Source organism: Podospora anserina, chromosome 1, assembly GCF_000226545.1.
Source record: "Podospora anserina S mat+ genomic DNA chromosome 1, supercontig 1".
In the NCBI taxonomy this organism is placed as follows: Eukaryota; Fungi; Ascomycota; class Sordariomycetes; order Sordariales; family Podosporaceae; genus Podospora; species Podospora anserina.
In genome coordinates this window covers 1,434,526-1,453,299 of record NW_001914859.1, presented here as the reverse complement: position 1 = coordinate 1,453,299, position 18,774 = coordinate 1,434,526, and the positions used below count along the sequence as shown (strand labels likewise).

General features: G+C 52.9%; 8 protein-coding genes across 8 annotated transcripts; 5 read left to right on the top strand and 3 right to left on the bottom strand.

The window, feature by feature from the left end:
* Positions 1 to 417: 417 nt before the first annotated feature.
* On the top strand, positions 418 to 1,850 carry PODANS_1_4010 (uncharacterized protein; the record flags this gene model as incomplete). Its single annotated transcript, XM_001912569.1, has 3 exons — positions 418 to 482; positions 788 to 1,358; positions 1,419 to 1,850. 3 exons carry the CDS (start codon positions 418 to 420, stop codon positions 1,848 to 1,850), a joined length of 1,068 nt encoding a protein of 355 aa, XP_001912604.1.
* Positions 1,851 to 2,899: 1,049 nt separating this feature from the next.
* PODANS_1_4000 (uncharacterized protein) lies at positions 2,900 to 6,472 on the bottom strand (the record flags this gene model as incomplete). The annotated part of the gene is made up of 2 exons (XM_001912568.1): positions 2,900 to 6,332; positions 6,393 to 6,472. The coding sequence occupies 2 exons, from the start codon at positions 6,470 to 6,472 to the stop codon at positions 2,900 to 2,902; spliced, it is 3,513 nt and encodes a 1,170-aa protein (XP_001912603.1).
* Positions 6,473 to 8,327: 1,855 nt separating this feature from the next.
* On the top strand, positions 8,328 to 8,663 carry PODANS_1_3990 (uncharacterized protein; the record flags this gene model as incomplete). The annotated part of the gene is made up of 2 exons (XM_001912567.1): positions 8,328 to 8,360; positions 8,436 to 8,663. 2 exons carry the CDS (start codon positions 8,328 to 8,330, stop codon positions 8,661 to 8,663), a joined length of 261 nt encoding a protein of 86 aa, XP_001912602.1.
* A 330-nt stretch (positions 8,664 to 8,993) lies between these two features.
* PODANS_1_3985 (uncharacterized protein) lies at positions 8,994 to 9,686 on the top strand (the record flags this gene model as incomplete). The annotated part of the gene is made up of 1 exon (XM_001912566.1): positions 8,994 to 9,686. The coding sequence occupies one exon, from the start codon at positions 8,994 to 8,996 to the stop codon at positions 9,684 to 9,686; it is 693 nt and encodes a 230-aa protein (XP_001912601.1).
* A 1,362-nt stretch (positions 9,687 to 11,048) lies between these two features.
* Positions 11,049 to 12,276, bottom strand: PODANS_1_3980 (uncharacterized protein; the record flags this gene model as incomplete). Its single annotated transcript, XM_001912565.1, has 3 exons — positions 11,049 to 11,285; positions 11,338 to 12,025; positions 12,086 to 12,276. Coding segments are annotated over 3 exons (1,116 nt in total), but the record flags the coding sequence as incomplete, so codon positions are not given.
* Positions 12,277 to 13,183: 907 nt separating this feature from the next.
* PODANS_1_3970 (uncharacterized protein) lies at positions 13,184 to 13,766 on the top strand (the record flags this gene model as incomplete). The annotated part of the gene is made up of 3 exons (XM_001912564.1): positions 13,184 to 13,273; positions 13,337 to 13,411; positions 13,563 to 13,766. The coding sequence occupies 3 exons, from the start codon at positions 13,184 to 13,186 to the stop codon at positions 13,764 to 13,766; spliced, it is 369 nt and encodes a 122-aa protein (XP_001912599.1).
* A 528-nt stretch (positions 13,767 to 14,294) lies between these two features.
* Positions 14,295 to 14,963, bottom strand: PODANS_1_3960 (uncharacterized protein; the record flags this gene model as incomplete). Its single annotated transcript, XM_001912563.1, has 3 exons — positions 14,295 to 14,397; positions 14,460 to 14,792; positions 14,854 to 14,963. The coding sequence occupies 3 exons, from the start codon at positions 14,961 to 14,963 to the stop codon at positions 14,295 to 14,297; spliced, it is 546 nt and encodes a 181-aa protein (XP_001912598.1).
* A 552-nt stretch (positions 14,964 to 15,515) lies between these two features.
* Positions 15,516 to 17,536, top strand: PODANS_1_3950 (uncharacterized protein; the record flags this gene model as incomplete). Its single annotated transcript, XM_001912562.1, has 3 exons — positions 15,516 to 15,518; positions 15,755 to 15,831; positions 15,904 to 17,536. The coding sequence occupies 3 exons, from the start codon at positions 15,516 to 15,518 to the stop codon at positions 17,534 to 17,536; spliced, it is 1,713 nt and encodes a 570-aa protein (XP_001912597.1).
* Positions 17,537 to 18,774: the final 1,238 nt, after the last annotated feature.

The following is an 18,774-nucleotide window of genomic DNA, read 5'->3' as shown; positions in this document are numbered from 1 at the left end:
CTGTTGGCCCTTGTAGGCATGGCAGCTGCTAATAAGAAATTAATTAACCTTACCTAATACGGCAAACAAAGCCAACCGCAACCCGGGAACTTTGCAACCTCTTACCCGAACCCCAAACAACGTGTTTACATCATACCATTCTCCAGAACATACAACACGCCGCCGCATCGCAAAAGTCGAAGAAATCGTTGAATTTTCTTCATCTACGAGGTATGATTCATATCTAGAATTTTTTCTGCGATTTTTATGATTTTTGGCTCATTTTACTGACACCCTCTCACAGCGCCTTTTTGTTCGCGACGCGCTGGTTGGTCTAGAGCTCACTTTCACTTTCACTTCCAAGGCCGCCTGTCTTCCAAGTCGCGACGAAGCGCAGAATAGCCCATCACCATAAGCCATCACTAGACAGCTGTCACAATGCCGTTCGTGGATGACTACATGGAGGATGCTCCTCTCCAATTGATCCAAAGCGACTTGCAAGAGTAAGTGACCAGGCATCTCACCTGCAAATCCTTGTCGTGTTGTGCCTTCCCTCAGTTTCCCGCTGGGTTTTTGGTACAAGCAGCTCGCGACAAGCAGCTCTCGACAAGCACCCACAACCCTGCCACTCCTCTCTTTCCCCCCAAATCACGACGCGACTTTGGCAAGTCCACGCAATTTTCACTACTTTCACCAGTCGCTCATTTGGCGGTCCAAACCCCGTCACTCACTCACTCACCCACCCTCACTTGTCCGTCTCATGTTTAATTGTTTTATATTTTGACCCAATTATTAACTCGCATTGCAGGTCTGTTGAGGCTTCATACTCAAGAGAGAGCTCAATCGCTCTCGGTTTCGCCGGTGGTGCTGGCCCGACTGTGGTCAACCTTCATGAAGAAGAGGATCTCATCATAAACGAGCAGTTCAACATGCCGCCCGCCCTTTTAGAAGCCGATATGGGCTTGGGTGCCGGTCTCTTCGATGATGAACTCGCGCCTTCCTCGTCGAAAAAGCGGTACCGCCCTTTAAGATCCTCTACTGGGACTTTTTCCGAGACGCCCGCCAAGTCGACACCGGCTGCGAAGACTCCTCGTTCAACCAAGAGTGTTGGCAAGTCTTCTGCTACGCCCAAATCTGCTAAGAACAGTGCGGGTCCTAAGAGCGCCAGCCGCAGCACAGGCCGCAAGCGCAAGGCTGAAGAGATCGAGGACGAGGCCGAGGAGACGTCTCCTGAAGCTGAAGCTGAAGTTGAAGCGACACCAGCGGCAAAGCGTGGTCGTGCCGGAAGGCCTGCCCGTACTGCAGGCAAGGCCGCCAGTGCGCGACTCTCACTTAAGGCTGCTAAGAAGCCTACTCGTGGTCGTCCCAAGGGGCCCGCTGTAAGTAATGCCTCCTACGTGTATATATTGTCACAGCCCTCTACTGAGAAGAAGGAGAAGGCCACCGCTAAGCCCAAGAACAAGGGCGGTCGTCCCAAGAAGGACACATCTGTTAATGGCGTCGCCTCTGAAGAGGTTTACGAAGTCGAAGCCATCCGTGATTCGGGAATCGACGACAAGACCAAGGCTCACAAGTTCCTCGTCAAGTGGAAGGGCTATCCCGAAAGTGAAAACACCTGGGAGCCCAGGTCTAACCTCGAGGGAGCCGGAGAATTAGTCCGTGAGTTTGAGAAGAGCCAAAAGAAGACCAAGGCTGCGAATGCTGCCGTCAAGGTATCAGCGCCCAAGAAGGAGAAGGCGGAGAAGCCAGCACCCGAAAAGAAGGCGGCCCCTGCTAAGGGCAGCGGCAAGGCGAAGGCCGTGAAGAAGGTTGCGCCGGCAAAAAAGCCCGTTGGGCGGCCGGGGAGAAGGGGGAGATCTGCCAAGACATAGTCGGTATGGCGTTGGATTGTCTCACAGTTTGTAAAAGGGTGGGTGGGTAGGTTGTTTAGTTTTGCAATGGGAATCTGGCTGCTGTTTGTTTTTCGCTTTCGTGTCGTTATTTTTATTTCTTTCTCGCGGTTCCTGCAATGGAGGTCATTTTTATATTGGCTCATCAGGCACACACAAAAAGCCATCTTTGCGTAGAATAGTTCTCCGGACGGTTGTCATGTGGTAGCGGTTTAGCTAGGGCTTGTGTATGGCTGGCATGTATCACTGTTACATATAATATCTCCTTATCTCGTGCGTATACCCTGATAGCTATCTTTACTGTTGCCCTCTGAGTGACAGGAGTTCTCTCCTATATTTGCCTTGCCCACGGGTTACTGTCGAGTCGTTAGGCCATCAGCCACAGACGTAACAACAGATAACCGCATTCCACTTCCCCATACCCACCACCCAGCTCTAAAGACGCCACTGTGTCAAATCCTTTGCACACGAGGCATGCTGAACTGCAGGGAGGGTGGGGATGTCGGCACAGTTGTCTTTCCTATCTGAACAGGTTGCGCGTTCTTAAAACTCGTCACACCTGTCACTGTTGCTCCTGTGCTTGGTTTTGCAGTCTTGTCCTCTGGTTTATTTCCGAGAAAGGATCACTCTTTACCGTCACCGCTCCCGTTAATGTTATTTAAATAGGTTGGTTCCTTTCTCGAAGACTATCGCAACTGCTCGAACGAGACAACGATACTTTAACATCGATTCGGGCAAATACACGACACGACCGCAGACGAGCATTGCTCAACGTTCAAAAAGAGGGTATATAAATACGGCACTACGTCTTAAAACCAAAGCAAATGAACAAAATACCATAAACACGAAAAAAAGAAAAAAGAAAAAAAAAGGGAATTCAACAACAACATTTCTACCTCTCACTATCAAAACCAAAGGACAACAGAACAAAACACAGGGAAGCAAGGAAAACTAAACCTCCTGGTATGCCAACGCCCCTCCCTTATGCCCAGTAAGGTACCTATCAAACATCAACCCTTCCCTCTCATACCTTACCGCCCCCCATTCTCCAAATCATCCAACGGCACATACCCCTCCCCTCTAGCCCCCTTCCTCCCCGTGAAAACCCCCAACAACCCCTCCATCCCACTCACAATCCCATCACCCATCCTCTCCACTACCCCCTTCGGCTTGAGCCCACCCTCCTCCATCCACCTCGGCCGCTTCCAAAACTTCAAAAACAGCGAACTAACCACCACACTGACACTACTACCCGCCATCGCCGCCCCCGCAGCCATAGGGTGCAGATGCCACCCCAGCGGCAAAAACAACCCCATCGCAAACGGCAACCCAACAGCATTGTACATGCACGCCCACAACAAGTTCATCTTGATCCTCCTAAAGATCGTTCTCGCAAGGTGCAAAGCAGCAGGGATGTCCATCAGGTCGTTGGGCCGCATGAGGACCACATCGGCCGCTTCCATCGCCACGTCCGTACCAGAAGCCATGGCGATGCCGACGTCCGCCGTGGCAAGAGCAGGCGAGTCGTTGATGCCGTCTCCCACCATGGCGACCACCTCCCCTGAATCCTGAATCTGTCTGATGATTTCTTGCTTCTGATCGGGTGACACGCCAGCGTAGACGTCCGCGGGGGGGATCCCAACCGCGGCTGCGACAGCAAGGGCGGTGGGGCGCTGGTCGCCGGTTACCATGGCGGTTTTGACACCCATGCGGTGGAGGACTGCGATGGCGGCGGCGGCGTTTTCCTTGATGGTGTCGGAAAGGCACAAGTGGCCAGAGTAGGAGCCGTTGATGGAGATGAAGATGTTGGTTGTGCCTGCTTGAGCTTTACGGACGGGGGCGGGTGAGGAAGGGGAGGAAGAGGAAGAGTTGGCTGCGGTGTTGATCTTCTCCGAGGCTTCAACAGCCGACTCGGGGACATCAACGTTGTTTTCTCTCAAGAACTTCACGTTGCCCACGAGGACTTGATACCGTTTTCTTTCTCCACCGACGGCCGGCTCGACGAGCGCGCTGATGCCCTTCCCAACAGCTGCTGTGAAGTCGCCGACGCTGCCCTCGATTGTGCCCTCGGGTCCGAGACCGAGTTCGGTGCGGCAGGCGCCCAAGACGGCTTTGCCAACTGGGTGCTCGGAGCCCATCTCGGCAAGACCAACAATGGTCCACCAGAGACGGCGGACGGATTGATTGTTTTCCCATGCGGAGACGATGGTCGTCTTGGCCACGCTCATCTTGCCGTAGGTAAGTGTACCCGTCTTGTCAAGAACAACCTGGGTAATCTTGGTGGTGGTCTCGAGAGCCGCGCCGCCCTTAACGAGAATGCCGTTCTCAGCGCCAATGCCGGTTCCGACCATGACGGCGGTGGGAGTGGCAAGGCCGAGGGCGCAAGGGCAGGCAAAGACGATAACCGAGATGCAGAGCTTGACACAGACCATGATTTTGCCGCCGCTGGCCTCCTCCAGGAAGATTTGAGGCGGGTGGGACAAGACATGGCTGAGGATCATCCAGACGAGGAACGTCATGAGACCAAGGAACAGAATGCTAGGAACGAAGTAACCAGCAAGGAGATCAGCCAAGCGCTGGATAGGAGCGCGGCTGGTCTGCGCGTCCTGGACAAGCTTGACGATTTGACTGAGCTGGGTGTCACGGCCGGCCCTGGTGACGCGAATATCGACACGCCCATGGCCGTTGACGGTTCCACCGATCACGTTGCTGCCCTTGGTCTTTTGCACAGGCATCGCCTCGCCGGTGACCATGCTTTCGTCAACATAGGTCTCACCCCTGACCAGGGTACCGTCTGCGGGGATCTTGTCACCAGGTCGGAGAATGACAATGTCTCCCACTTGAATAAGCTCAGTAGGAATGACCTTTTCTTCAGCGGCAGAACCATCCAGGGGCTGGTTTGCGTCACCAGCAGATGTTTCCTTGTTCCACCCTTCAGCAGCCTTTTCCGCAGCGATGGGGTCAGCGTAAATGGTGGCCATAGATGGGGCCAGCGACATCAGCCGGGACAGAGCCTTGGAAGTCTGACCCTTTGCGCGGTTCTCCAGGAAGCGACCAAGTGTGATGAAAGTGATAAGCATGGTACTGGTGTCGTAGATGGTGGCTGGCCTAGTGTGTGGAGGCATAAGGATCGAAACCAACATGGCCATGACACTAAAGAAGAAGGCGCAGGATGTACCCAGAACGACCAACACGTCCATAGTGGGTGAGCCATGCTTCATAGACTTGTACGCTGACTTGTAGAATCGCTTGCCGATGCCAAACTGAACAGGCACCGTGAGACCCAGGCAGATGACGTCGCCGAGATAGAGACCCGGGATGAGCCTGATAGACCCAAAGTCCAGGGGCCCACACATGGGTAGAATCATGCTGATGATGAACACTGGTATTGCAAACGATAGAGAGATCCTAAAATCGCGCCTCCACTCGTTGATCTCCTTGGTCTTGGCGAGTGATTCCAGCTGCGCATTGTTGTCGTCGTTGTCAGCTACCAGGGCGTTGAAACCCGTGTTTTCGACAGCTTCCACGATCACGCGCAAGCCTGTGACGTTTGGCTTATGCACAACCGTTAGTCTAGATGAACTCGGAGCAAGCTTTGCGCTGCTGACGCCAGGCAGCGCCAACAGCTTCTCCTCAAGCCCCTGAGCAGCCGTAGCGTCTAAGTTCCCATAAATTTTGAGCTGGGCGGTTGATGAGCCTCCACTTGATGAATCCGAAGACTCGAAAACCGTTGACAGAATCTTGGTGTCAAACCCCCTGTCTTCAATGATCTCGGCGATCTTGTCCGCTGGAATTTTTATTGGGTCGTGGGTGATCACTGCCCGTTCCGCAAGCAGACTGATGTTGAAGCGCAGAATTCCGTCCAGATTTTTGAACCCTTCCTCCACGGCCGAGGTACACGCTCCGCAAGTCATGCCCTCGATCGCAACCGTCGTGGTGGCGGCTGTTGATGCTGTTTTGCCCGAGTCCACCAGCGCATCCGCCTCTTGTTGCTTTTCCGTACTTTCCAACACCTCGGCATCGAACCCCCTGTCCTCAATGATCCCGCAAATCGCATCAGCAGCCAAAAGCGCCGGGTCATGCTCAATCACTGCCCTTTCTGACAGCAACGAGATGCTAAAGTGTTTTACCCCGGAGACGTCCTTGAACCCGCCTTCGATCGCAGATGTACAAGCGCCGCACGTCATCCCTTCGATCTTGACCGTCGTGACCATCATAGCCGGGCCATCGTCCGTAGGAAATACGCCGAACGAGTTGCGCGGCGCAACCGGCGACGGGAGGTCTGAAGATAGTACTTCGGCGTCGAATCCTCGGTCTTCGATGATTTCTCGTATTTGTTCGGCGGATATTCTTTGGGGGTCGTGCATAACCACCGCTCTTTCCATGACCAGACTGACCGACACATTTCCTACTCCATCGACACCTTTGAAGCCCGCTTCAACGGCTGAGGTGCATGCGCCACAGCTACGGAGACAGTTAGAGACCAGCACAGCACCACGGTTTTGGACCGCTATGACTACTCACGTCATGCCCTCAACCTTCAGTGTCGTAGTAGCCATGTGCGCGGGGGGCGCTGATAGCGACTGTGATTGAGGAGGGGCCATTGTAGTGGTGGCACCCGATATCGTGTAATACTGGAGTAGTGAATAGGTTGATAGGTGCTCGTCCTCCCTCCTCCACAAAACTACTCGGTGGCCAGGGTGAAGTTCGGAAATCGATTGCGACTCTGGAGAGAAACAGGCCGGTCGAATGCGACGCCGAGATCACGGTCTTACTCGTTTTCTTCGGAGGCTATAACATTTGAAAAGTAGTGTGGATGTGAAACGAATGCTTTGACCGTTCAAAGATAACGCATAGGTAACGAGGCCACCTCGCGGAGATGGGGCGGGCTGCTTATGTACAAGAAAGGCAAGGCAAAAAAACGAAACGGTACCCGACGGCAAAGGTAAATGAGATGGAAGGATTGGTGAATGGAGAGGAGCGCGTTAAAGGAAGGCAAAGTGCCAGATATCGCAAAGTGCGGCAGCGTCGGATCCGAGTTTGTCAGCGTTGACGGCCCCCAGTGGTCCCCAAAGGACGCCCCTGTTGGATGGTGATACAGTGTTTGGCGCACTATGCGACTAACTGCGTTTAGTTCTTGTAAGTGCTGCTAGCGATATCTGCCGAGTGTTTCCAAGGCCACAGAGGCCAGATTGGTTGTTTTATAGTGAAAGTATTACAAACTTCTGGCTAGAATGGACGCAAGCAACACGGAAACACAGCATATATTGGGATCCCCTGCACGTGGAGGGTGGGCTGAAAACAGGCACCGCAGGTTTGACGATCTGTCTCCGGATTCGAGTTGGTACTGTGTCCAGCCGCTCAGGTGCGGGCTGTGACAATGAGCACGTTTCTCGATCTTCGTAGCCTGGGTGGGCATGGATGTGCCGCGCCGCCAGGAACACCCACTGCGTCCGGGAGGACGGGTGACTTTTCCATCCCGCTGAATGCTGGTCAAGCCTTGGTGGATGAATACGCCGAAATACGGGCATGCTCACGCGATTCTTCATCCTCTCAAGATCAGGGGGACACAACACAGTCAGAAAGAACCTGCCAGATCGAGAACAGTTACAGACGCGGGGTCTAAAACTTGGCCACCATTCGGTCAGTGTCGAAGACGGCAGTCCTCTTGCAATCTATTTTGAGCGGTCTGAATGGTCACACCCACCGCCCGCCCCGTAGGAAGCAATAAATCCAATAGTCTTATCAACTGCAGCTTGTGCCAGTCTCTAGTACGTGATGTTCGGTCGAATATTGACGCACATGCGGGTACAAGAGAGACGGCACGAGGTTCCTGGGAAAGACCCAAGCGACAAGGCGCACTGTGCGCTCTTCTCGCTCTTCTCGGCAACGTCGCGGATTCAGAAGCTGTGGACACGAGAACCCTTGCTCTTGTCGATAAGATCCGCTTCGATCCGGACGTTCTCCCGCTTGTAGCAGGTCAAACCCTGCGGTGGGAATCCCCTGCACATTAAACTTCAGGTCAGAAAACGGTGGGTCATCTTCTAGAAGCCCAATGGAAGTGGCACGACAACAATTGCAAAATGGCTCGACTGGTACATGTCTCCTGTTGCGTTTCTGCGGAGTTATTCGTGGTTACGTATCCTGAGCGGGCTCGTAATGCAGGAACACGAAACGCCAGTGGTTGTGCAACCTGGAAGCCACATTTGTTCAGCGCGGGGCAAGCGCAAACATAATCCCAGCCTTACCCCAGGTTTGTCAACAGCTCTGTTTGAGCCCCACCATGACTTCGCAGCTGCAAGGCTGCCTTCCAGCTACAACCACCAGCTCTCAACCACCCAAGAGTTAGGAATCATCTGTTGAACGTTTTCCCGAATTCCCAAGTAACACCACCTCCGACTGTGTTTCTGATTTGACAGGTTGAAGCAGGATCTCGGAGTTCTTCAGACAGTTTCCAAGATGGAACAGGCAAAAGCTCTCAATGCCCTCGAGGTACGTTTCGTCATCGCCATAGGCATGATTACATCGATGGTATCCCACCCCGCACCCTGCTCACCTATTGTGTAGCCCTTCTTGGCACTCACCAAGTCGGCCACCTCCCCGCGCGCTGCCGCCGACCTCATCTCCCGCGCGACTTCGGCCCCGAATACATACATCTTCACCGAGTTGTTACAGACTCCTCAGATCCAAGCTCTTGCTTCGAATCCAGAGCTTGCCCCATACCTCACACTCCGCCAGAGCTGGAGTTATGGCACCTACGAAACGTACAAGTCCACCGCAGGCTTCCCGAGTTGAACGATGCCCAGAGACTGAAGCTCCGTCAGCTGTCTCTTCTGACACTCGCCAACCAAAACAACGGCCATGGGACCGAGCCGGCCTTGAGTTACTCGTCCCTCCAAAGAGCTCTCGACCTGCCCACCCGGCAATCTCTGGAGGAGCTTGTGATCAGCTCCATCTACGCCGACCTCATAAAAGGCCAGCTCAAGCCCAAGGCTTCCCTCGTCCAGATCAACAGCGTTGCTCCTCTCCGAGATGTCGCCCCCACCGCCATTGGCGCGGCTCCTCTCCAGCCTCCAAGCCTGGGCTGATCGTTGCGATACCACCCTGAGCTCCCTCTCGGCACAAATGGACCAGCTCCGCGCCGACGCCGACCGCCGTGCCGCGCAAGAAGCGGCCTGGCAAGAGACAACAGAGAAGCTCCTGGAACAGGAGACTGGAAACAAGAATGACAAGAGCAAAAAAGGTTTCTACCCCTCCTTCTCCTCATCACCCCGATACACATCTGGATATGGTCGCGGAAACCTCGGCAACAGGCAGCAGCACAAGAAACAAAAGTCTCTCCATGACTCTCAACAGCCGCATGGCTATCCGGCTGCTGGAGGCGGTGGTGGCGCTGGGGGAGTTTTCAACTGGAACCCCGGGAACAACTACTACCACTCTCAAGCTGTCCCCCAGTACGCCGCCCAGGACGCTTCTACTACTGCCTACGGCAATTACAACCCGCACAACGTCCAGACATTTGCTTCTCATCATCATCATCCAAACAACTCTCTGAAGAGAATGCTGACTGATGACTCGGACGGCAGCAGCACAGTTCCTTCGGCACCACAACGAGAAGATCAAGCGGGGCCAGGGCAACCAGATCTCGGCGGCGGATTCCCTGCAGGAGGCGCTCGATATTCACCGGCCGGGTTACAGCTGAGCGGAGGAGGGTCGGGCGACGTGTCGATGACGGATACGGAGGAGTGGGATATGATTGCTCAGGCAGTAGAGAACTCGTTGAAGGATATGGCGGCGAGAGATGGGGCTGGTCAGTAGAGGACAGCTGGGTTCATATTGGGGTTGGGGTTGGTAGTGTTGGTTATTGTGAGGTTGTCGAAACGGCAGGGTAGGTGGGCATAAATCGGCAGCCTTGTCGGGGGTAAATTCGGGAAGCGTAGTAATACGCATTCTTGCAGAAGATTTTTGATGCTGTGGATCTAGCAATACTACCAAATCAATGTGTCTTCTGTTTTGGAGAAGGATGGCCGCCGGGGTGTTCGGTGACGTTGATATGCGTGGTCTGAGTAGCTCCGTATCAGCTTTAGATTCCGTTGTAAAGAGAACCAGACTGGTTACGAAGTAAGCCCTGAAATACAAGCAAGTTTTTTAGGTTCTTTGCGTGTGGATTGCATATAGAAGTGTCTCAACTCACCCTAGCAAAGTATTGAAAAGAAAACAATCTCAAACTGCAAGGTCAAGAGGAACTCAAAGTTAAGAGGAGAAAGAGGGAAGGAAAAAGCAGCAGAAACATGAGGAGGGGGTGCAGAATGCGAGAAAGACACCATCAGATAGATATCAGGGCCTTGGCTCGGAGCAACAGATATCTCTGTTTCTCGTCCGCGGTATGGGCGTCCTGTGTCGGGCCTCATGGCCGTCACATCTCATCACCACCAAGCAATCCTGTATTCAAATCTTTTTTCCTTCAGCTACTATCCGATCTCCCACCCTCTCTAAAAATCGTACATTACAACCACCACCAACCCCCGTTTCTCAACAAAGCAAAGGAAGATATGGAAAAGAAAATAAAAAAATAAAAAAAAGCATGCAAAGTTTCACTATCCTGAACACCTGAAATTTAGCCCAGCGCCGAATACCCCCCTACTCTTAAACACCTTTCCCCCTTCCATTCCACCCCCAACCCACCTTTCATCCCCCCATTTGTTGTTGCCCTAATAGTAAAAAGTTACATGATTTGCTCTCTAAAAAAAACTGGTACGCGAAATGAATGTGATGAAATGAAAAACAACAACAACAGCGACAGAGACTACAGATGTGACCATCCATACCCCTCCATAAATCAGAAAATAAAAAGCAATCCCGAGGAGAAAATACCCATTTTTGAAACTAGTATTTCCTAGTTTGGCTACAGAACCTCATAACTTCGTCATAAAAAAAGGGAAAAGCCAGTAAAAAGAAAAAAAGACGACGAAAAATACGAGAAAAAAAGAAAATGCTCCTGCCTCGTTAAATCCATTACCCTAGGACGGAATATATCTCGTAAGAGTTGCTTTGGCGGCCGTGGGATTAAGGTGGTTTCGAAGATGCTACGCTATGCTGTTCTTGCGTGTACTTTGGTTTCGAGAGTGAGAATGGAAACCAGCCTGGTCAAACTCCCGAAACGTTCTTCTCGCTCGGGGTTCAGAGTCGTTTGCCGGGCACCAGGATAAACAGCACACATAACGCGGCATCGACGAGCAATGTCACGGCGAGTACCATGATGGCTCGTCGGGCGAGGAGCTTTCGGACATATGGTTCTCGTATTCTGGAGAAGTTGAAGGGGGTGTACTCGCTGAACCCGAGAAGGGCAAGGACTGGGTCGAGTGAGTATTGGTAGGAGGCGAGAAAGTACACGCCTAGTGTGAAGGGGAGGATGAGCTGAAGGGTGTTAGCGCTGAGCTCTGTACATGCAGAAAGGAGTGATACATACCCAACAGCGAGTCATTCGGTCCTTATTGAGGAATATCAAAATGAACGCAGCCCAGAAACCGCCAAACATGGAGACCAAGCCAAAGATGAGTCTCATGATCAGTGTTGGTGGGATAAGATTTCCAAGGGCCTTCATTCTAAGAAAGCCGGGGAACGCATCTCGCTCCATCGCTTGGAAAACGTAGTCCTTGGCCACATCGAAAACCTCTGGGTCATCTCGCCCGAACTCTTCGATTGCTGTCGTAACATCCTGGGTAATTGAACCCGGGAGCGTTATCTCGCGTTCCGCACCGGGAAGAAGGAAAGTGTAGAGGATCTTCTCGGCGGAAGCTCTGATATCTTGCCGGGCAACTGTGTGAGCCGGAGAGTTTGAGTCGGTATTAGGTTCGCGAGGGGTGCTGCTAAGGTTGGTGCTTGCCCGAGCGCGTCTCCCATTGCTGCTGTGTGGTGAATCGTGGGGGTTCCTATCTTCCCGCAAAAACATTGACATCTGAGCATCCTGATCTCTTTCCTTCTCCGTCGCGTACATGGACGGCCCAGCGGCCGAGTGGTTCAGGTCACCTAGGCCTTCCAAGATGGCCGAAGATCGTTTGGACGTCTTGTCCAAATCTGGGGTACCCACCAAAACTGATCGGCGCAGCTCCCGAACATAGTGGCGGCACAGGGACATGTGCTGGGCGACATCAAGCCTACGATCCCTTGTTAGCAAACAATACTCGTGCTACAAACGCCCTCCCCAGTTGACGTACCAGAAATCAAGATAGTCGACAGAGCGCTGCTGGTCCCGCATATAAATATAAAAGGAGAACAAATCGACAGGGGGCAATGTCCGTCGACTCAAGACTTCGAAGAGGGTGGGTAGTCGGTTCCGATTCAAATCGGGCACCGGTGAGGGTGTTGATGCCATCGGGTCGTTCATTTTCGCCAGTCGACTTTGCCGTTAATAAAGTCGACAGGAAATGATTAAAAGAATGATCGCAGCGTCAAACGGAGCTTTGCGTGGTCCTGGGGAAAGCCGTCGCTAGTTCGGGGTGTGATTCGTGAATTGACGTTGGAGAGTTGGAAGAGCTCGGTTTTGAGGTGACCGCGTAAATTGACTTTTCAGGGAGGGTCGCTGAGGATGTTGCTCGGGTAGAGTGGTAACTTTCAAGTGTCGCCGGGTAGCTGGGGTCGGTCGATGAGGTAGTGCGGAAAATTAGTACGAATTTGCTGAGGGCGTACGAAAAGAGTGACAAGTGCGCTCAGCGCACCAGGGAACAGTGTCGGGTCGCGCAGAGACTGGCGATGATGGAATGTCGTTGAGACCTGGAACAGGCGGGCGCAGGAGTTGGCATGAAGAGCTTCCAAGGCGCACGGCTGCCCCTGCACGCATGAGAGTCTGATGAGCAGGAGTTTCCACTCAAGCTTCCAGCGCCAATTCATCTTTTGAGATTGGCTGTGGAGTCATGATTGGCCCATTCCGAGATGACACCTGGGCAGCTGTCTGCCAGTGGGCTACCGACCGCCAGAACCTTGGCGGTGTAAGGTGAAGGTGGGGCTGGAAGAGCACAGGCGCCATTCCACTTTAGGGCAGTTACGCGAGTGCCTTGAGCCCAGTGGTCGGCGCACCAGACAGAATTCGCGGAAAAACCAGGTGCAAAATTCCCCAGAGGTAGGTTTATTGAACCCAGCAAAAGCCCGCGACCTCACGACACCACTCAACCCGATTCCGAGTGCAAGAGATCCCACGTCTCCGAAGTACGTAATTGCTGGCAGTTTCCCCCTCGATTCGACTCGATTTATTTTCTGCTCGCTATTGCAGAAACCAACAGAGACGCTGTGCAGCGGCTAACTCACCTCCCACCAGAATGTCGTCCACCAAGCCCTCCGGAAAGACCCAGCGTTCGGCCATCGCCGACGTTGTGGCTCGCGAGTACACCATCCACCTCCACAAGCGCGTATGTCAAGTCGAACGAGGGCGATAGTCGATGGAAGAATTGAATTGCTGACTCGATGGACAGCTCCACGGCGTGACCTTCAAGAAGCGGGCTCCCAAGGCGATCAAGGAGATCAAGGAGTTTGCCTACAAGGCCATGGTACGTTCGACCGCAGAAACCTTCCCACTATCCCGACGACTTCCCGTTCACGGCACACGAAACCACTCGCCCTTCCCAGCTCGAGATTCCGGATGATAAGTGTGTGTGGTGGCATAGGACAGAAAAGCTGACTTGAGATGTCATGTTACAGGGCACCACCGATGTCCGCCTCGACCCCCAGCTGAACAAGAAGGTCTGGGAGCAGGGTGTCAAGGGCGTTCCTTACAGACTCCGCGTCCGCATCTCCCGGAAACGTAACGACGAGGAGGGCGCCAAGGAGAAGCTTTACAGCTACGTCCAGGCCGTCAACGTCACGAACCCCAAGGGCCTCCACACCGTCGTTGTTGAGGAGTAAATTTTGGTTGTCGGCAACAATTAAAAGTGGGATTGAGGACGGGCCGTGGTTCGGGTTCAGGGCGGCATTGGGATTTTACGGAGTTACGCATGGCTTCTAGCTTCCTATTACGAATAGATGGGTTCGTAAAAACGGCACCTCCGATACCAAAAAACCAATTCACCAAACCAACCCAAACGACATGTGAAGGAGCTGGAGCTGGAGCTTGCGTTGGGAAAGAAACCTTTGTTCAGAGTGATACGCTGGAGTGTATATCTCAAAGTGATACGCTCGTGGACGACAATGTCCGTTGCAAAAAACAATGCTCGATGTACTTGAGGAGTTACTCTGCAAGCAGGCAGCGCCGATGCGAGAAATCCATGTACCAACCCCCCCCCCCTGGAATGCAATCCTTAACTTCAGGAACCAAGTACGCCTTTGATTTCCACCTTGACAACAAACAGCAAACACGCCGTCATGACTCCGTTCCCCCAGGCAAAAGAAAATGCAGATGCGTGTGTCGTAAACTCATTGATTAGTTTTGTCTATTCAGTCCTCCTCAATATCCTTATGACGGTCCATGACCTTGGTCTTAAAAAGAGCTGGGTCCTTGTCCCAGAGTTCGGCAGCCTCGCCGTTGAGGGGGGAAGCGCTGTTTCTGTTAGCAATCTCAAACACTTCCTTGCCAGATATCGGCAGAACACATGGTCTTACTTGTTTGGTTCGCCCAAGAGAGACTGCAAGCTCAGCAACACCGTTTGAGTGTTGTAGGCAGGCGTCCACTTGTCCTTGAGAATGTCGAGGCAGATGCGGCCGGAGAAGTCGACGTTGGGGTGGTAAATGGGTGTGATAAAAAGTACGGTGGGTGGCGTGTATGGATAGTTGGCAGGGAACTCGAAGCTGAGCTTGAGGTTGAGGCCAGCATATGGCGTGTCTTCGGGACCTTCAATGGTAGCGCGCCAAAAGAGCAGGTTGCCGTCGGCCGAGGGGAACGCGGAGATGCCAGGGGCAGGTGAGGTCATCATTTGCATAAGCTCGTTCTGCAGTCTTCGGGCCCATGTTGTCAGCCATGATGAGTCTTCCACCACACCGTCCACGCGACGCTCACCTCTTCGTCGCATTCTCGTTGACCTTCTTGCTTGTAGCAGCACCGGTGGCGGCCTTGCTGGCTGGTAGGCTTCCCGGGGCCGAGTTCTGGGTGTCATCCATGTAAGACATGATGTCGACAAAGACGGGCGTAAGAGTAAAGAATGTCTTTGGCGTATGCTGCGACAGGATCCAGGTTAATATACCTAAGCGGGTCGATGCAGAAGAGGCTGGTCTGGAAGAGAGGTCGATTGCGTACCTGCAACAGCGGGGGCGTCAGCTTCGTAGGAATTGGAGGGCTTATGATGTCAAATGGTGCGCAGGAGGTTGGTATTTGCTTTCAGGAAAGAGATGGAAGGCGCCTCGTGAGTTTTGGCGGAGCGGCGTCTGAAGGTCATAGAGCCCAAGAGGAATGTTTACAAGAAAGACCCAACTTTGCCTGCCCCCACCAGCCCGCTAGGTAACAAGCTGGAGACTCTCTAGCAACCACTGCCGGCCAAGAGCGGCCTGGTCCCAGCGCAACCCTTGTGCCATAGCCAATCAGAGCGTGCCTTTGGCTGTTGTGCCCAGACAAAACATTTTGCCCTCCACTCCACTCTTTGAGCGCATCAAGATACATACACTTTACACGGGTACGCGAACTTTATAAGACGCGTCATATTTCATCCAAACAGCACTCAGAAAATGGTAAGTGCAACTTACTTCCGCTTACTATCGGCTTGTTATTGAACTCAGCCTTCCTCACTTGCCTTGTATCTTTGTACTCTTTCTTTGATACCCCCGTCCCTGCCTTTTGTTTTGAATAATACCACTTCTGGCTCAAGGGATACCCCGCGATGCTGCCTGGGACACCTCCATCGCCATAACTTTGGACATCAGTTTCGGATCACATCAACTAAAAACAGCTCTCAAAAATGCAACAGTCACAATTAGACCCGCTTCCAAACGATTTGCCCTTCCGCATCATCTCCAAGACGATAGGAAGGGGCGCATATGCATCGTGAGTTATTCTTCCCGCACCCATCTCACTTACACCAGGGTAGGACCCCACCAGCTGACTCTGATCAACCAGCATCAAAAAGGCGATTCCTCTGGATGCACCAACACCAGTCTTTGCTGTCAAGCTGATCCACAAGGGTTACGCTGTCAAGCATGGGCGGATATCAGCCAAGCAAATCGCCATGGAGGTGTCATTGCACTCTCACATCGGCCAGCACCCCAACATCATCGAGTGGTTCGCTACTGGCGAAGATGCCGTCTGGAGATGGATCGCCATGGAGTTTGCCGAAGGAGGTGATCTTTTTGACAAGATCGAGGCGGATGTCGGCGTTCAGGAAGACATTGCGCATCTGTACTTCTTGCAACTAATCGCTGGTGTCAGCTTCATGCACTCCAAGGGGGTAGCCCACCGGGACCTCAAACCCGAGAACATTCTTTTGTCAGACACAGGCAACCTCAAGATTGCCGACTTTGGCATGTCGACCATGTTTGAGTACAAGGGAGTACGGAAGCAGACGGCCACCATGTGCGGTAGCCCCCCATACATCGCCCCCGAGGTACTGCAGTGTGCCAGGCCAGATAAGAGGTCGCCTGACCAGCAGAAATACTCGGCGGATCTGGTCGACATCTGGTCTTGTGGCGTCATTTTGTTTGTGCTTTTGGTGGGCAACACACCATGGGACGAGCCAACAACTGGAAGTTGGGAGTTTCAGGAGTACGTACGGACGCATGGGCGGAGTACAGATCAGCTATGGCAGAGGATTCCCCCCAACACATTATCCCTCCTCCGAGGCATGATGAACATTGAACCTCAGAGACGATTTAGCTTTGCTCAAATTCGCCAGCACCCATGGTACACCCGTCACAACCCCCTCCTCGCCGCCGACGGCAAGGTGTCAGATCCTCTGGCTCTGGCCACCAAAATGCTGGCCGCCCTACGCATTGATCTCAGCGCAGAGCCAACCCCCTCCCAGCGTGCTTCCCAACCAGAAGCAATGGACCTCGATTCCCAGCCCTCCAGCTCGTGGACTACCAAACTCCCAGCCACCCAACCCGAAACTCCCATCACAGATGCAGCCTTCGATTGGGAACGGCCAACCCTCCGAACACTGGGTACTCACGCCATCATCTCCTCGACGCAGCCGTTGGCTCCCCGCGATGCTGCTTCCATCCTTCCTCCGCCATCAAGCCGGCATCCCAATCGAAACCTGGCCCTGGCCGCCCTCTCCGCTCTGTCGGATGACCCGTCCATGAGCCAGTTCTCGCAGATCCCAGGCATCCCATTGTCCTTGACCCAGCACGCCCGCCAGTTCAGGGACATCATCCCCTCATACTCGCTGACAAGATTCTTCTCGCACGTGCCGCCGGTGCTGCTCGTGCAGATGCTCAGCGACGCGCTTCACCAGCTCAACGTGCCGCAACCGGCTCAAATCGGTGGTAGTGTTAACCCGGAGTCGGACCACGTGGCGACGCTAAAGGTGAAGACGGTGGACGGGAGAAACCAGAGCCTGCACGGGGAGGTGCTGGTGGACAAGTACAGGCTGATGACGAGCATGTCTGACGAGGAGGGCCAGGAGGTGATGCTGCACGAGGTTAGGTTTGTCAAGGTGAAGGGTGACCCGCTAGAGTGGCGGAGGTTTTTCAAGAAGGTGGCGCTGCTGTGCAAGGAGGGGGTTTGGAGTGGGGATGGGGGGAGTTCACAGTAATGGGTAAACGTGTTTGTTCCTTTGGATTTGGGGTGGTTTTGGGAATTGTGTTGTTGCTGATGTGATTTGCGGATTACAGGAAATAGCGATGGGATGGTAGGGTGGGATGACTTTTTCTTCTTTTTTTAATGAACGGTGGGATGACGATCATTTATGTAGCTTGGAGGATTGGGATGGCTGATATATAAGAGACAGACAGGGCTGGGTCGGGGTGCTGAGTGTGTTTTGTTAAGTCAGCATTTTTTATTTTTTTTTGTCTGTGAGCATGGCATATAATTGCAGCATAGCATGAGCACGAAGCATTGCAGGGTTGTATTAAACAGACGTGGCATTTAGTTTTGGTATTCTTTTTGACCTCACCTTGAAACCGAGTGGTGTATTCATATTCCCTTTTTTTTTCCTGACCTATATTTCCAGCTTCCGATTATTGCTGTCAACGAAATCACTCACAAACTCCCCCCCGGCGGCTGATCCAACTCCTCCTGACAAACACCATACTCTTCCGGGTCCTTGCAGTCCTCCTTGTGGGATTCCACGCCTTCTGGGATTGGCACCATGGCTGATTTTGTCCTAGATGGCAATCTTCCCGTTAAGATACCGCCCCTTACGACTGTGAATGTTACGAGGGAGGGTGGCATACCAAATGTGAATCGCGCTCTTCCAATCCAACCCCTCTAGGCAACCCCCCTTGACGCTGACGACGTTTTTGTTCTGATTGTTTGTCAGCCACGTTCGTAGCAGGCACCGTAAAACCCATATCATGTTTTTTTTGTTGGGGGTAAAGGGAAACTCACAGGACTATCATGCACCAACCTCGTCCCGCACCTCTTGCAAAAATAGCAGTACAGCGTCTGCCCGTTGGTTGTTGCGCGTGAGTAGACTGATAGCAGGTTACTCCCGCTCCCTTCACATCCAGCTGGCGGACTCCCTGATGACGAGACCGAGGATGATGTTGGTGAGGAGGGCGGTGGTTGGATGAGGTTGGCGGGGAGGGAGAAGCGGGGGAAGATGGCCGAAACGCCAAAGGCGGAGGAGGTTTGTCTTTGGCAGGCTATGCTGTTTTGCTAATGTTAGAAAACCAAGAGAGAGAAAAAAAAAAAAAGACCGAGACACTGCACAATTCGATTAAACGCTAAGAGAATACTAACTATAAACAAAACACCATAGACTGCAAGAAACTCGATACATCTATAAGATATAAAAATGACTTTATTAATATTAATAAGTATGATTATATA